The sequence below is a fragment of the Acanthisitta chloris genome, unplaced genomic scaffold, assembly GCF_000695815.1.
Source record: "Acanthisitta chloris isolate BGI_N310 unplaced genomic scaffold, ASM69581v1 scaffold21130, whole genome shotgun sequence".
Taxonomy (NCBI): Eukaryota; Metazoa; Chordata; class Aves; order Passeriformes; family Acanthisittidae; genus Acanthisitta; species Acanthisitta chloris.
In genome coordinates, this window is record NW_008651367.1 from 29,289 (window position 1) to 47,394 (window position 18,106).

An 18,106-nucleotide genomic window follows, 5' to 3' on the forward strand; every position below is an offset into this window, starting at 1 on the left:
AAGTCCAGGCTGGATGAGCCTTGAGCAACCTGATCTAGTGAGGAGGTGTCCCTGCCCATGGCAGGGGGGGTTGGGACTAGATGATAAGGTCTATTCCAACCCTATGATTCTATGACCTCTAAGGTGCCACCAGCATGCATTTAGTAAGCAAGTGAATTTAGTTACTATCAAGGATTGAGAAAGTCTTGAGTACTGTGGCAGTTTAACATTCAAGACAAAACCAGAAGAATTTACAAAATAGTTGTCACTTGCTGTTTAATTCTATTTCTTTTTTTCCCCCCATTTTGATGATCCAAGGATATCTACTTTTGCTCTGCAGCTGGTAATTTTAATACCTTTGACAATTGAAAGTCCTTGTCATGTATTAATTATTGTATAATCAAAAGAATTTTTCCTTGACAAATCATAATAATTTTCCACATTTCTGGGAATGCAAGTCAACATTTTGCTATGGTTCATAAGATGGTTTTGTCAGTGCCTTCTCAGTTACTGCCATGCCTGCTGTGTAAGTGGTTTGAGTACTGTCAGAGGAAACACAGATCAGCTTTACAACACACAGTTGAGGTGGACTGCCTTTTTGTCACAGTATGTCTTTAAAAAGTAGCACCTACCATTAATGTGGACCACCTGACTGTGCTGTAGAAAACAAACAAAAACTGGTGGATGATATCAGTGAGCTTATCTACCAGTTAATCCTTTGAGTTATTGTAATCCAGATTCCACAAACACTTCACTGATCCTTTCAGTTGACTCTCACAGAGCATTTATGCCTTTTCTCTTTACTTTTGAAGAAAAAAGTTATTTCTGTGCTTTGAAAAAGTGGCAAAGAGATAAGACTAAAAAAGAAATATGAATCAGCATAGTGTTTACCACAGGCAATAAAAAAGCCCAAGATAAGTAGCTAGGTGTTTGCGTTATGGTAGATGTACTAAGCTAATTTCTGTTCCATAGCTGGAGTCTTAACTATGTAATTAAATTCAGTTTCAACTCCAGTGGGTTCACGAGTACTTACATAACAGCTTGAAATACTTCTTTATTCCAAATTTTATTTCAGGAGGATGGTTAAAGGCTCTCCTGAATCAGATAGTACTGAGTAGGCTACATTTCAAAGGATGTGAAGGAATCGACAGTGATGAAAAATCTAGGTGTTGAAAAGGAGAATTTATCTCTGCACAATAACCATGAACTACGGCTTTAGTTTTTTTGCTGATCATTGAAGTAGTAGGTTTTCAAAAAATGTGAAACACATTATTTCAGCTGGCAAAGTAGAGGAATTTTGTGCTTGAGACACATTGACCTCATGCAGTAAAAGAGAGGGAAATAAAGCGTAAATATTTTCTTTTGGTTCCAGGATTGTGATTTTGGAGGGGCAGTTGTTGTACATAGCAGAATTTATAAATAGGTTTTGTGTTTCCTTTTTGGAAGGGAGAGCTGCAGATGCATTCTGCTTTCATGCACACACCTTCTCTTCATGTCATCTTTTCCCATGCTTGTCAAACACAGCATCTTCTGTCAGTTTTGAGAAGATCTTTCCTTTTTGTCTTTTATTTGTTTTTCTAGACCTCAAGTAAATGAAGGATATTTGTGTAATTGCCCCGAAATTGTTTCTTTGTAAAGTCTGGGGAATTTTTAAACCTCTAAACATTTCAATTTATTTCATGCTATTACAAAACTAACTTAGTTAATGCCAAAGGAACAGCAAATATTTTACTAAGAACTTTTATTTCTCTCAGCTTTCTCAAGCCAAGGCAGGAAAGCTAAACCCACACGTCCATGTGGAGTATGACTGGAATCTCCGGCAGGATGAAATTGATGAAAGTGATGATGACTTAGATGATAAGGTAGGTGTAAATTACTGTCAGCATTTCTGCTCCCTGGAAATAAATGCTAATTCGAGACACTTTAAAGGGTTTTTTTCCTTACAGATATTTTTTGACAAAACCCCCCAGTTTTGAGGCCTATATTAAAGACTGACAAAGAGCTTTCTGAATACACTTTGTCAACCTAGTTACTATGGGCTTAAGTTTCAGAAGTTTCACTTTGACAAGACATACAGAATAATATAAACCACTAAATCTAGATTACTTTGTTGTAATTTTATCCCCTCCTGAATTCTGGCTCGTTAAATTTTTGCTGGAGGAAATCCAAAGCTCACACACTTATTTTTTCCATAAATTAATTAAAACCCTAGTTGTTGAATAAATAACTCTTATTTTTCACAAACTGTGCTGTGCTATTTATTCCTGTTTGTAAAAAAAAGAAGTAACGGAAAGACAAAACTTGAGGGCATAGGATAATTGCCATCCTAGAACATGTGAAAACTTAGCCTCAGTGTCCTACTTTAGCAAGTCAGTTAATTACTGAGTGCTCTGTTTCAGTAATAAATGCGAATACACCTCTCCTATTTTATGTGAGTGCTGTAGAAAGAAATGTGGACAACTTCTCATTTTCTGTGACACTTGGGACTGAAAAATTCAGAAATGGAAATAATTTACATGTCCTCAAGGACAGTAGAGAACAAAATGATCATCTGTGGAAGGAGCCTCGGGAGGATGACTGATACTGTGCTGGAGATATAGCCTGAACCAGAGCTGCAGGGAAACAGATCATGCTCCATATGCAGCTATTAATGTACAGCAGGCAAAAACTGATGTGTAGAATTTCTTCAAAGAGCAATTACATGCATTGAAAAAGAGCTGCATCATGGAATATATTGGTAGTTCCGGCACCAAATAAATCTAATCTGTCAGAAGTGTTTGTTTATTTATAAAATCATCAATGGCATAATATACTTCATTTTTCAGGGTAACTGCCTGGTCTGAGTGCTACATGCACTGAAATCTACTCTTATATTCTACAAACATTGCTAGGTTTTTATTAGCATATTATTTAGTATATTATTATCTTGTGTCTCCTGCTTTAAGTTTAAATCAAATTTTGTGTGCATGATGATTTGTTGATGCTACAGTCTTTCAGTCAGAAGAGAGGACCTTTCAGGCTGAAGTGCTGAAAAAGGAAGGAGTAGGGGCTTATTTGTCCAATAAAGGAAGAACTTAGGCTTGTGTTCACTAGAACATGTTCTGGTATATTATTTTCCAAAGGTGTTAACTAGATGTAGTGCTAAGACTGCTGTGTAATATATTTGTTTTTCTATTCACAGCCTAGTCCTATAAAGAAGGAAAGATCTCCAAGACCCCAAAGTTTCTGTCACTCTTCAAGCCTTTCTCCCCAAGACAAACTGACTCATCCTTCATTTAGCACTCCCAGAGACAAGCAAAGACTCTCCTATGGAGCTTTTACCAACCAGATCTTTGCTTCTGCAAGCACAGACTCACCCACCTCTCCAACTTCTGATGCTCCTCCTCTTCCTCCTAGAAATGCTGGCAAAGGTAAGTCTGTCTCCAAACCACACGTGGAAGCAGGGATTTTCCCAGTTTTCCTCCTTTAACCAGGTACATTGCAATGTTTCGAGATGTAGTGTGTTTTCATTATTACATTGATGCAGTGATATGGTACAGTGCATGTTTTAAACTTATAAAAGGGGTGGGCACTTTGTACTCATTCATAACTGCACATGAATGGGTGAAAAATAAACTAGTACTCTGCTAAATAAAAGTTCATTTTATGAGACTCACTCTTTCAGCTCTAGTGGATCGTGGTGGTTTGACCTAGATATCTATAATGTTCAAGTGTAGAGGATATATTTATGGAACAAAATTTGTTGCTGTGTTATAATTTATGCAGATCTACTTTTATAAGACAAAGAAACCCTTCATCTTTTGCTCCCTTTTTTCATATTTAATTTACAAATAGACGAAGTGTTTTGTTGGAGTAGATTTGTTACGAGGAATCTGTAGTTGTGATGAAAGCTACAGGATAGTCCAACACTTTGGCAGTTAGGCTGATGTTCCCTTTTGTTAGCACTGCTCCAACTTCATTTTTCAACTGGTAATTAACTTAGTTTAAAAAAAAATGCAGAGATGCTTTCACCAAAATGTGAAAGAATAAAAGGGACAGGACAGAGTGTCTTGGCATCAGGTGTTTGCTTCTACATGGTTCAGATGCTGTGCTTAAGGACTGAAGTTCTGCCATCAGTCTTTGTCATGTACTGGCAACTTCAGAATGGATCCCTTGGCTCTCCCTTTTCAACAGGTTTGTTTCCCCGTTACGAGGCAAAGTGATTTTGCCAGGGTTTGCATTTTTCACATGAGATTCCATAATCCATGTTTCTTTATATCAGTTTCACCGTGGACTCAGTTGTGTTCCTTGTTAACTTTACTGTGTTGACCTTCCTGTTGGCATTACAAGATTCTAGTTTTCCCCTTTCTCTCCCCCATCTCTTCTACAAGCTCTGTCTCACAGTCTGCTGTGGACTGTCCATTGCAGACAGATGTTCCTTCAGGCTGACCTAGGATAACATTTTTTGTCATAAAGCTCAAAGACTTGGAAACTCATCATGAATCCCATTCCTTGAAGAAGGTTAAGGAGCTTGTCTTGTGTCTGTCTGTACACACTGCTCAGTGTGCTGTCAGCTTTCAGTGGATTGTAATGAACATTATTTCTTTGTCATGTAGAGCTCATACAGACTTACTCAGAAAATTGTCTTTTTCTTCAGGTAGGGGAATATTTATTTGCAGATTTCATTCTAAGTTTGTATTCTGTTTTCAGAAATGTTAGGCATTTTCCTAGGTGTTCCTGCAAGTTCCTAGGTGTTCCTACACAAGTGAATCAACACAACACCAAATCTACTTGGAAAGAATCGAGACATTGAGTTCTTAAGTGTTTTCATGTCAAAGACCACACAAAAGAAATCCTTGTTTATATTACACCAAAATAATATGATATTATCACAAAATACAGAGAACTGTTGCCTTCCAGTGTAACATTAACTGCTTCATCAGAATGGAAAATGCAGATTCACAGGGTAAGTCTGAGTGAGAGGTTGAATGAAACTGCTGTTACAGTAAAGCCACTATGCTTTCTGCTTCAAACGTGCCAAAAGTAAACAGTCAGTGAGTGAGGCTGATTTTTTTTTTTGCTTGATTTCGATTCAACAATAATGTAAAGTATTTAATGAGTTTTAGAAGTTTCCATTAAATACCTGCCTGTGGTACAGAAATAATTGAAGACTCAAAAGGGAAACAAAGTGACAAATGCATAGGACAATTCATCAGTGTGGAAAGGTCACTTTAGACACATCACTGCAGATGCACTTATGCTTCATTATAAACTGTGCTGCATCTTGTTATCTCCCCCCTTCCAGCTCCCAAACAGATTGCTTAAAAGGAAAAGAAGCAGATACTCTTCACTTTCATAAGACACTGGTGACACATGTGAATTTTGATACAGTCTGAGTTAATTCTGTTTCTGTAGGAAAAAATAATCCTTTATAATTTATCTGCTCTTTTGTGGTTAGTAGTAATAGAGTGTATCCCTTACATCAAAGTTTAACTTAGAAACTTACCTATAAAATCCTTTCTTTTGTTAGAAAAGCTCATTTTAATAGCTTATTTGAGTTAAGATCATATGAAAACATTGTATTATATTTTGCACTAAGCTCCCTAAATAGCAAGATTAAGAAAAACATGGAATCTCTAATTAAATTTAAGCTTACCTTCTGTCCCCAAACGTAATCTGATCTTTGTCCCTGTGCTGCTGTGAGGCCCTGACAGATATCATGGGACCTCCTTGGACATGGAGAGAGTCTGTAGGGAGCTAATTGCTGCTGGGATCTGTATTTTAGAAGGAGGCAGATTTTAATGTTTCATGGGGTTTTTTTTATCCTTTGGGACATACAGATAAAAGTATTTCCAAAACCTGTTCTGTATTTAAACAAGTCTCCCCTCCCTGTAGTGCCCTGTAAGCTGGTTTCATTGGCCAGTGAGGGTCCTGGGCAGCCACAGTGCATGGGAAGCCATCCAGTGAGAACTGGTGCTGGGGACAGAAGGTAAGTGTAAAGCAATTTACAGAAGGCACAGCACTCTTGCTCCTGGTTTTCAGTGAGCATGCTGGCTGAAAATAGTTGGACAGGTAGAATTGTTGAAGGAGGTGATATGGAGGTGTTTTAAGTTCAGACATCATTACAATGCACATTGAGATTTTTCAGTTTGATAAGTTTTCAGAATATTCCTAAAAATGCTGGAATGTTCAGGTGTTTTGCTCCAAACCATCTCATCTGTGCATGCATCTTACTTTTTGCTATCTCTGCTACAGATTTAGTTAATTCTAATAGAATGAAAGGTACAGAATGAGTTCCTGAGCCAACCACTGTGTGCCTTTTCCACTAGTTTATCTAAACTTACATAGGTTCAACTTACTTGTTTTGTCGGTCATGTCTTTAGTTTGTAACATTCTGAAAATCATCTTTTTTATGGCTCTGTCCAGCTTAGGCCTGCATTATGGCTTCAGACATCTTAGCAGGTCTTCTGCCTGTTGTTTTACAAAAAGATTTCAAAGGAAAGAAGCAATATTTAAGGAGTTGCACAACTCACCACATTAGCTAAATGAACTTTTTCACAACATTCTTTGCATATCCAATGTGAGGGTAATGTTGCTAACTAGTGTTGGAGGAGTGTTGAGCAATCTAAGCCAAGTTTCCTTCATGTTAGCTGAAAGGTAATTGATTTTTAATGGTTCTGCCAAGTTCTCTTGTATTGGATGAACATGGAGGTCAGGGATCAATTCTGTGTCATGAAAGTTAAGTTTGGATCTTCGATACCTACAAGTCTGCACATTTTACACTGTGTCAGCTCTAACACTAGGTACACAAACCCAAAGGCACTTCCTCTGTGGTTCCATTCCACTGTTTCTGCAGACACTGTGTCGTATCTTCTGCTCCTTCACTAGACCAGACTCAATTTCTAACCAGATTAGCTTATTTGAATTTACCACTAGCTTCTAGAGGTCATCTGGCTCCATTGCTCTCAGGATTAGGAATCCTCAGAAGTCCACTCAATTCCTTTGTACATGTACCAACATTGTCACTTGGCTTTGGTGATTTTTCTGTCACTGGTGTCCATATCAAGTCGCTGCCTGAAGGACAATCGTACAGGTTTCCGTTTCTGGTTTGTTAGACTAAACAAACCAAGCATAGTTCACCTTACTTGATAGAAGAGTATTTTTATTCTCCTGTGATTCAAGTTATCCTTCCATCACACTAGCTCTTCTCCATACCTTTGATGTTTAAATCAGCTTTCTGAAATACAAGTGACTGGAAGCATCAGGACAGCAGTAAAATTTGCTGTTTCTGCTAATACCACATCAAAATATCCTTTTGTCCTACTTATTTTTATCACGAGTGTACCATACTGTGGCATACCAGGCATTACCATACTCTACCACCATTTTCAACTGAAGCCCTTAATATATAGCACAAAGGCTTCCTTAGTGTAGAATTTTAATCTTACATATAATACTGTTGTATTTCACCTCATTTCCATTACTTCAGTCTTGAGGACATCCATTTTCTTCTGTCTCTTCTGAATGCTTTGCTTTCTACGTCTCTTGTCTGTACTCGAAGACTTAATTTTTTGAAAGTTCTTATAAATGTGTTGCATGTTTTGATTAAATAATGTTCATAATCCCACTCAAACTCCGTATTTTTCAATCCCTTAATAGGAAGGGAAGGCTAACTGACCACTGTTGGTTTCATGGGCTCTTCTATTTCTGAATCAATCCAAAATACAACATTCTTTAATATAAATTTGGTCTCTTTTTTTTTCCTACAGTACCTTTTTTAGCATTAATTATAGAATGCACTTCAAATGCTAATGTTGAATCAATGTATATTCTTAGCTTTCCTATCCCAAGTGATCGTGATCATTTTTTCTTTAATTATGGCCTTATTTTCAGTACTGAAAAAAATATCCAAAGTAAGGCAAACTGAAGAAGGTTTTTAGTAATATCCATGCAAAAAATCACTCGTGAGAAATTTAAAATGAAGAATAACAACACCTGTTAATGAAAATACTTTTTTTTTAATATAAATTACTTTCCTTTGCAGTGCCTGTTCTACCATTAACTGGAATTCTGGTTCTTCCCTATCTCTCATTAAGTGGTAAAAAAAAGAAAGAATATATATGTGAGGTTTTTACACTCTAAACCCAACATTTTTTGATTGGATGGCAACAGCTTCGCATGGTTTCATATGGACAGAAAATTAATTGTTACTGTACTAACTGCACAAAGGCTGAAGGGCAATGCACTATTAATTGCAGACCTTGTCCAGTTACTTACCTTAGTACAATAATTTTGAGATCATTTGGTCTCTTTGCACATGAAAGCCTGGTCCTTGTTCTATGAAAAGAAAACCTAACAGAAGCAAAAAATTCTAGGTCAAGATTTTATTTTTTTTGCTTGTGTTAGGAAAATATCCTTTATGAGATATGAATATTTCAGCTGTGTGAGAAATCATAATTAAGATGTCTATGGAGAAGAAATGATTGGCTTAATTGCTGCCTGGTTAAAATCACAGAATATCTTTGATCTTGAAAAATAACTGCTCTGATTATTGCTTAAAGATATCTAGCCTAGCCTTGTGTAATTACAAATATCACATAAGAATTGTTTAGAGATACATATACACCCATACACAGACACAGAGTTTGTGAGAGCAGCAGCTCTGGTGGTGGCACAGTGGGCAGCAGAGTGTTCCAGCACAGTGCACAGGAGGGTTTCCTGAACCAGGGCAGCCTCAGGGGAGTGAGAAGGTTGGCAGGAGCCCACAGCTCATGCCACAGCAGCTGAGGGGACCTGGGCCAGGGCTGGGGCAGCAGTGGCCAAGCCCAGAAATACGTAAAATAAACTCCTGGGGAGCACCATGCACAGTGCAAGCAAACAGGGCACAGTGCAGCGGTTTGAGTTGCGTGGAATGCTGTGCAGGAAGGGACTAACTGCCAGCTAGAGCAGGGAGCACTGATACATCTGCTCTTGAGTTATCAGTGCTCATTGAAAGAGCTCTAAGCTAGATTTGAAAGGAGAAAGGGATAAACCAGGCCAGCTAGAGATATTCCTGGGGGCAGCACACCAGAGTTTGAGGGACTGTGCTAGTGAGAGGTCCTTTGGTCTGCTGTCTCAGTGGAGGTAGGGGTGGAGAGCCATGTGGCAGCAAAGGGGCAAGGAATGGAAATGGCATGGAAATGCCTCAGAAGTCATGCAGGAATGAGGGCTTCTCCTGCAAGAAAGGTGGTGGGATCAATAGCCCAACTGAAGTGCATCTACACCATTGTCTGCCTGCAGCTAACAGGAGGAGCTGGAAGCTGTTGTGCAGCAGGAAAACTGTGGCATGGTTGCCATCATGGAAACATGGTGGCATAAGAGGAGTGCTGCAGTGGATTGCTGTAAGCTCTTCAGAAGGGACAGGCAAGGAAGGAGAGGCAGTGGGGTAGTCCTGTATGTTAGGAAGTGGTTTGAGTGTCTGAGCTGAATGATGGTGACAGTAGGGTTGAATGTTTGCAGGTGAGGGTCAGGGGGAAGGCCAACAAGGCAGATATCCAGGTGGGAATCGGTTACAGACACCCAACCAGGATGAAGAAGCAAATGAAATATTCTATAAGCAGCTGGGAGAAGTCTCACAATCACTGGCCTGTGTTCTTTTGGGGGAATTCAGCTTACCAGATGTCTGATGAAAATACAACACAGCAGAGAGGAATGTCTAGGATGTTGCTGGAATGTGTGGAGACAACTTCCTGACACAGCTGGGGAGGGAACCAGCTAGCGAAGGCACCCACTGCACCTTTTGTTTGTGAACAGAAAGGATGCTGGGTGCTGAAGGCTATCGTGGGCATAGTGATCACAAATTCATGGAGATGTAAGGAGGGGGGTTAACAGAACTGCCACCTTGGACAGGCTTTGGCCTGTTTTTGGGCCTGGTTGACAGAGTCCCCTGGGAGACAGTCATGGGCAGAGGAGTCCATGAGCACTGGGCATTCCTCAGGGCAAAATCCCAAAGCCGTGGGAGCAGAGACATGGTTTAGTGCTGGATTTGGCAGCATTGGACTCTAGGATTTTAAAGGTCTTTTTCAACCTAAGAGATTCCATGATACAGTATATTTCATCATAATTTTGCACAGTTCAGACATCATCAGGTCTTTGTATTATTTCACCAGTTCTTTCCATAAACTGATTTAGATCAAGAACTTTTCCTGTGTTTTCTTTATTCAGAGCATGATGTGACTTTATACCTCTTTCTGAAGAGACGTTTTGAAGTTTTTCTATATTTTCTGTTTATCTCAAAGCAAGTTATTTTGTATTTCAGCCATGTAATCATTACTGTATGACTTCATATTTATTCCTTCTGTGAGTCTAATACAGGAACAAACACCAGGACTCTGAAAGGATGCATGATTTTTAATACCCTAACACCTTTTCCCTGTGACTTTTGTATGCCATGTGAACTTTTGAAAGCTATGACATGATCCTTTTCAACTCTTCTGTGATGTCTGGATATAACTAGTGGGAAATCTAAAATATACCCATATAGCAGCATCTGAAGGGGGATTTGACCCTACTAAATTTTATTCTTGTAGAGAAGGTTTCTTCATTTGATTGGCAATTAAAGCCACAGATTTCACTTCATGTCTGAAGTCTGATTTTTCGCGGTCAGCGCACGATGCTATTTCGATGTGTTTCCTCCACTTTTTCCCCTTTCAGGCAGGTTGGAGGGTTCGCCCCGGCGCGGGTGAGGAGCAGAGCGCGCAGGCTGCCGCCAGGGGGCGCTCGGCCATAGAGTCATAGAATCATAGACTCACATGGGTTGGAAGAGACCTCAAAGATCATTGAGTCCAACCCTACCGTGGTCACTAGACCATGGCACTAAGTGCCACATCCAGTCTCATCCTGAAAACCTCCAGGGATGGTGAATCCACCACCTCCCTGGGCAGCACATTCCAATGCCTGAATACTCTCTCAGTAAAAAACCTCTTCCTAATAGCCAACCTAAACCTCCCCTGGCAGAGCTTGAGTGACCAACCTTTGATTGGTATTTCTTTAAGCAAAACAAAAAATGATAACTTGTAGAAGTCGAAAGGATCATCAGTCAAAACTTAGCATGAGAAAAGTCGGGTTTGCTTTCAGAAACATCTCAATGCGCCGTTTAAATTATCTTGCTTTTTTTAAGTTCAAGGAAGAAATTAAAATGAGAAAGGATAAGGATGCAAACTGGGAAATAATCATTAATTTGCACTGAGATTTGACTTTTTGTCAGTTAATGGTTTTGTGAACTTGGAAATAAATTGAGAGGAGCAATCATAAAATTTATAATTTGATTCACAAAAGTAACCGATTAATTAAGCTAGGCCTAAAGTACCTGCTGGGCTTGTGGCTGAGAGATTCTCCTGTGCAGCAGAAGGCCTTCCAGGCTTGAATCTGGGAGAGAATAGATTGAATTATTACCTCATTATGGGCAGTTCTATTAATCTTTTCTTTGTGGTTTAGAAGGAGGAGGAAGGTCACCTGCTGAAGATAACTGGCAAACAGTCCCATGCATATAGGATCACTGAAGTTACTTTTGTCAATGATTAATGTTTCACCTAAGGAGTTTTAACAAACATTATTATTCACTGATTTTATTACTTATATAATAATGTGGGAAGGGATGCAAGCTTTGGTAATTTTCAGTCTGCCTATAGAGAATGGTCATAAATATTTTTGAAGAGGCAGCTCTGGTTTTGTGCTCTGCAGGGTAGGGGATATGTTGATTAGCTAAATGAAGATTTTCTCTCAAATACTGGTTAAATAAGTTAGGTTTTAAAAAATAGGCAAGTTAGTTTTACAGTGCTACGAAACAGATGATAGACTTAAAATTTCAGGTATAAACAGACTTTGCTTTGAAAGTTTTGTGTCTGACTTGCAAAAATTAATGCAAGGTTCTGACTGTGGTGGAGCGATAGACTTAAAATTTCAGGTATAAAAAGACTTTGCTTTTAAAGTTTTGTGTCTGACTTGCAAACCTTAATGCAAGGTTCTGACTGTGGTGGAGCCTTAGTTGTTGGTTTGATTAAAAAAAAAAAAGACAAAACAAACCAACAAAGTAACCAAAAAAAAAAAAGGCCCCAACCACAAAGCCCCTCTGCGCTGCTCTAACCTAATGTAGAACTAATTTAGATGAGTGTTAGGAGTAATTTCTTTGGGCAGGAATGGCAGCTGACTCGAGCAGTTGTCCCCACACTGCATATCTGTGCCCTGCTCTGCCTCCTTCCTGGAGCTTCCTGCAGAGGCCTTTTTGAAGGTCAGTGGTGAAGTTGATTAGGGAAAACTCTTGTCTTCCTTCTGGGTTATTTTGTCAATCTGTATCTGTTCCCATATCCTGTAAAACATGCATTGTGTTGAATAGTACTTGTACCAACATTAATTCAGGGGGAAATAATAGTGGTTAAGGGTAGAGATGACTGTATAAGCTCTTATAAGCAATGCTACCATGAAATATCTAATCTCAGTTTGAGAAAGGACTTCTCTGATGTTTATTTTATATATACCTTGTCCAACAATTTGCATTGCTCATAGAATACATAGTTTGACGTATTTAGACCACAAAAAAAGAGGGAAAATAATTACAGAAAATCTTCTCACACTTAAAATCCCATTTTGAAAGTGAAAGGAAAATTTGTAGATAGATTTCTATTTCCTGCCTCCCCTCCCAGTTTATTAACGGAATTCATATGGGATGTTCTGGAGGGGGAAGAACCTCCCCACATACTAGAACAATTAGAAAGCTGTTTCATTCTGGTATAAATTAATAGTAATTTTAATCCCATGTGCTAAATATTACTTTTCATTTTAAGATTTCATGCTGCTTTATTTTTTGTTTGTAACAATGCCTAAAATTAGAAATCCTGGCGTGATTAATCCTGTATTTTTTAAACATAAGTACATGTGTCATTCTATTGTCAAGTTGCTTATATTCCCACAGCTGAGATGGTTAAAAATGTGGTGAACATGTCGTTTAATCTAAAGAGTGTTTTGGCATGGCTTGTCTTTTTATTTTAGTCCTTTGCTGCTCTTCGCTGTGGGTCTGACTGTGAATTTTTCGGTGCTGCTTTGATGTTTATGCACATGTATTTGTAAGAAGGTTGTTTGTTATTTTGCAGGCCCACCTTCAACCCTCCCTCTAAGCACTCAAACCTCTAGTGGCAGGGAGAAGAGACCCCCTCCCCCACCCCCAGGACACAAAAGAACCCTCTCTGACCCACCAAGCCCACTACCTCATGGACCCCAGAATAAGGGCCCAATTCCTTGGGGTGAGTTTTGAAATGCAAAACAAAAGGGCAGGGGAAAACCTTGATGATGGATGATACATGATCTTTGGTTTCTTTTTACCTGGTGCTTGCTTTCCAATGATTGCAGCTTGATTTAATGTCAGCTCAGATAAATCAGCAGTTCTATCTTCTGTCACTCTGGCTTCCAGGCTGCTGTAGCCAAGTCTCACTTGAGAAAGCTGAAAATATTCCACACTCCCCTGGGGCCCAATCCAATCTCCTCCGCTGCCTCCTTCCCTCTGCCCTAGCTGCCCAGGCTGCCCTCACCCTGTCCCCTCAGCTGCTGCATCTACTCTGCCTCTGCTTCCTCACCCTGCTACTGCTCTGGCCAGCTCATTAATCGAGATGGATGTAGGGCTGGGGCAGACAGAGCTGGATCAATCTCACGGCTGCCAGAGGAGCTTTTTGCCTTGGGCTCTGTGCCACATTTCTCCTGTAAAGTGTTCACACCTCACTGGTGGGAATGTGTTGTCTTAAAATGTATTTGGCTTTTGTGATGTTGTCTGTACATACACAAAGACTGATAGGTATTCAGCCTTCTACCTGCAGAAGTTGCACAGAAACAGCACTTTTTAAACTATTTTTTGTAACAGGATACCTGACATGCTTTTTTGGAAACTTTTTTCCAAACTACTCAGATTCTTCCTCTTTTCAATAAACATTGCTTTATGCAGCCAAGTTCTCTTGGTAACTATAAATCTCAGGCCCATGTAATTTAATATACTGTTAGTCTTGGTGGCAGGATTTCCATGAATCTGTAGATTTTTGAACTGGAATCTGATGTTTGCATAGGGGCAACATCCATATCTGCTACTATTTATGCCTTAGGATATCCTCTCTCTGGTCTAGTATACACACACAATTACTAGCCAAAAAAAAAAGCTAGATTAAAAGCACCATATTTTTCAGCAAATTGCATTAAATGCAGTGATTTAGGCTAGGATTTAATCTAAGATTTAATAGGAAGAGAAGTACAGAGTCCAATAAAAAGTAAAGCTTTTTTCTCAAGCAATACAAATAATGGCAGTTTTTTCAGTTCTCTACTTCTCAGAGTTCTGGGATATGGAAAAAAATGTTTCCTATGTTCCTGAGTCCAACAGTGCTGTACTAGTTCAGAGGTAGTAAGGAAATTTTCAAGAGCTTGGACTTAAATATTTGGGCCTTTTTACATTTTAGAAGTCCAAAACAGCACCTGAAGTACCACGTACTAGAATATAATGTAACACTACGTGTGGTAGGAACAGATGCTAAGCTAGTGCCAACTTCTGTTTAAAAATATTAGACAACAGATGAAGGAAAAGGACACTGTGTGAAAGGTGCAGGTATGCAGCTGGAGATGAAGAAACCTGTAGCAGTAGAATACCTTGCCAGGGCAGGGCCAGAGAAGAACATCGTTTATTCTGTCTCTTTGCTGCTCTTCAGTGCAGGCTAAACTTCAGTGGAGGGAAGAGAGGCCTCTTCTCCCTGTTTTTCTTAGCTGAGATCTGTACAAAAACTTGTTTCAAAGTCCATTTGGATTTTTAAGCAAGTATTAAATTTTGTGTTTATAAAAGAGGGAGTTTCTTGTATCTGCCTGTGTGGTTTTGGCTTAAGAATATTGTCAGATGTTCACTGCTTTTCCTTTCAGAAGCTTTTTTTTCTGTGTTGTTATATTTCTTGTTATGTTGAATTTCAGCGTTTGTTTTCTAATCTGTGCATTAATTGAAGTTTCAAGCAGAGCAATCCTTATCTCATGTCTAAGCAAATTGAGTTACTATTCAAAGATGTTCTAAAAATGTCACTTAGATTATTTCGGATTTCCATAGCAACCATGAGATATTTTTCCTCGCTTTATCCATAGGATCTACATGTGAAGGGTTTGCTGTTTGCTTTACCTTTGTTCCCTTTTTTCCCCACTTTTAAATACAAACATATTTTTAGCAAGGCTCGACATGAGTTTTTTCTGCTGTTTCATTTAGACTTCAGTGCACTAAGAATGGTATTTAGGCAAATGTGTCATTCTTTTGCATGAGAAGTGTTTTGTGTTCTTGGATCATTAAATGTCACTTTACATCTATTTCAATGACAAAATTTGCTAATGGTTGTTGAAGTTGGTTCTACGATTGTTAAGACATGCAGAAGCAATGGGGAATGATAAATGCAGTAAGGAGTTAGTGTAATTACACCTTGAAACTGGTGATGGCTAATGGAAGAGAATTCCTCTGCTGAAAGAGTCCAGAGCACTTGGGTTTGGGTTTTGCTGCCTTCTGACAGAATTCAGTACACCCAGGATCTGTCCTTTACCAGTGGTTAACGTGCAGGTTATGGGAACATACAGACCTAGTCACTAAGTCAGTAAAAGGCTGTTCTTTACACAGCAAAATCAATCCTTAGAAATTTCATGTTTTGTGAATAAAATCAAATTCAGGGTGGTTTTAAAAAAGTGCCTCACAGTGCAAAATGTAAACAGCTGTGATAAATGTATCTGATGCTGGAATGCAGTTTCTCCTTCTATTCAGAGAAAATTGAAACACTATTTCAAAACAAATGCCCTACAGCAATGTCACTCAATCTTCCCTTGCCAGGAGATGTGAGCTACCAGTGAGCTGTTTGAAAATGTGTTGTATGAAAGGTCATGTTGGATTATTATGGTCTCTGCTGCTTTTTCAGCTACAAAATTTAATAAAGAATGAACTTTTAAATGATCTTTTAGACATGTTGTATGGAGGATACTTGGAGGAATATATGTTTCACTCTAGGTTGCATCCTCTGCTGATTATGTTTCAGTTCTCCTAATGATTTTTGGTTTTTTAATTGTCCTTTTCTCCACCTCAGGTAATGATTTGGGCCCACCTTCAACTAAGGCTGCAAACAAGTTTGAGGGGATGTCTCAGCAGTCAAGGTAAAATCTGCAAATATGAAAATTGAAATCAATATAACTAATTTGTAAATTAGGGGGAAAAAAAGCCTTTCATATGAAATAAAATCTTAGCAATGTTTCTTCATTAGTTTTCTGCATGCCTCACTAGCATACAAATACTTTGGGTTCATTGAGCCTCCTACACTTTGTTCCTAGCTGTCCATGCACAATCCACCCTTTGAGCAGGATGGACAGAACAACTTGTACTCCAATCTCTCTGCTGCTCCTACAGAAGTGCTCTCTGAGCTCGGGAATGCTGCCTCAGACTGCAGTCCAGCAGGACAAAAGTTCTATTTTCATGTCTCCTGGCATTTTGTTTTATCCGCTCCAGGGTGAGGTCTCTTGCCTGTAGCTGCAGCAGTGTCACTCTGGGTACAGGCTGGCATTGAGGATGGCTCTGGAGGAGAGAATTCATCTCAGTCATCCAGCTTAACTGTTTTCCAGTCTGTCAAGCTTATGTGCTGCCACACAGTCTGCAGTAACACAAACTGCTTTTAGCTCGTAGGTCATCAGGTCTGTCCATTACAAGTGTCTTTTCCAATAGCTGGAGTAGTAAGGACAGCCATACATTCCTGTCACTTACTGTTTGCTACTCCTCTGTCTGCACTGTGATTCCCAAGTCCTGAGGTTCAGAGCAGGGTAATTTCAATAAACACCTGCCTCAGGCCCCTGACCTTGCATGGCCACAAGTGTGTGTGATCAGGCTGTGACTAGAGAGGGGAGTGTAACGTCAAACAGATCACAGCAGAAGATGTGTAGGTCGTTTCTGGGCACTCTCTGGTCTCTGATCTGCCTTGTCAGGACAGGCAGGAGACCTGTTGTTCATAGCACAACTGACTTGCCATGTTTGCTGCATCCACCCAGGTGCACTGGGCATTCAGGGAAGCTGGTGGTGTTCCCCACGCAGAGCTGGGCCTGTACTCGGTCCATACTGGACAAGGCTTCAAGTGTGGCACTCCAGGGCATTAGATAAAGGCCAAGGTTGGATTTCAACAACCTTTGTGGGTCCCTTCCAACTCAGGATATTCTATGATCTAGTGAGTCAAGATTGAGCATGGCTGTTCTTTCAGTTTTGTGTTATCATATGTTTTGACTATTTAAAAAACAGCTAGGAAACTAGAAGTGTTTCCTCGTGCTCATTTTGAAGTGTTGGCTGCAGAGACAAGTAATACCAGAATCAAGGCTGTCGATGCAGAAGACTCTGCTCTGTTGAACATACTCTGGCAGTTTTCTTACTCAGTTTTAATTTTACATGTTTTTCAAGTCATTATTTTGAGCAGATACTTACATACTATTTATTGTTTGATTTTTATGACTTAAGTTAATTTGCTTTCTTCTCTTCTCCCAAAGTCCTTTTCCATAAAAGTGACTTAGGTTTTAGAAGAAAAGATTTGGTGGGATTTGTTCAAAGTTGTAACATGTGTTGTCCTCACACGTTTGCAAATCTGAGCTGGCCTGATGTTAATTCTGAAAAAAACTGTCTACAACAAAAAACATAGATGGAAAACTTCAACAATATGCAACTTATCTCAGATTTTTACGCTGTAATTAAATTACTCACAACTCCTGCTTGTATTGTTGCTCACCACTCTGATTAACACAGATACAGGTTGACAGAGCAAAAACTGTTGTTTTCCTACAGTCATCAGTATTTCCTTGGAGTAGCAGAGACTTTGCCTCCTACAGCAGCAGCAGTGTGTGTGATACAGTATCATACATGTGCAGTAGGCTACAAGGCACAGGCTGTCCTGGAAAACTTCAAACCACTGACATAAAGGACAGACCATGTTTTGAATACTTCAGTATCATTATTTTAAAGAACAAATTTTCCCTAAAGTTCAGGATCTGCCCACAGAGCTGGTCTGTCAGCTTCACCTATTTTCAGAGTACATTTTGCACATACCATAGTTTGTAGAATGTATCTGCCCCCACAGCATCGAAGCTGCTTGGGATT

General features: G+C 39.3%; 1 protein-coding gene across 1 annotated transcript in view; it reads left to right on the forward strand.

Moving 5' to 3' along the window:
- Positions 1 to 18,106, forward strand: part of ASAP1 (ArfGAP with SH3 domain, ankyrin repeat and PH domain 1) — a gene marked incomplete at its 5' end in the record, with an annotated part of 58,414 nt that overhangs the window by 28,959 nt on the left and 11,349 nt on the right. Inside the window, 3 exons of the mRNA XM_009073048.1 lie at positions 1,734 to 1,841; positions 3,161 to 3,389; positions 16,068 to 16,134. Coding sequence (XP_009071296.1) covers positions 1,734 to 1,841; positions 3,161 to 3,389; positions 16,068 to 16,134 — 404 coding nt within the window. The remainder of the gene's footprint in view (positions 1 to 1,733; positions 1,842 to 3,160; positions 3,390 to 16,067; positions 16,135 to 18,106) is intronic.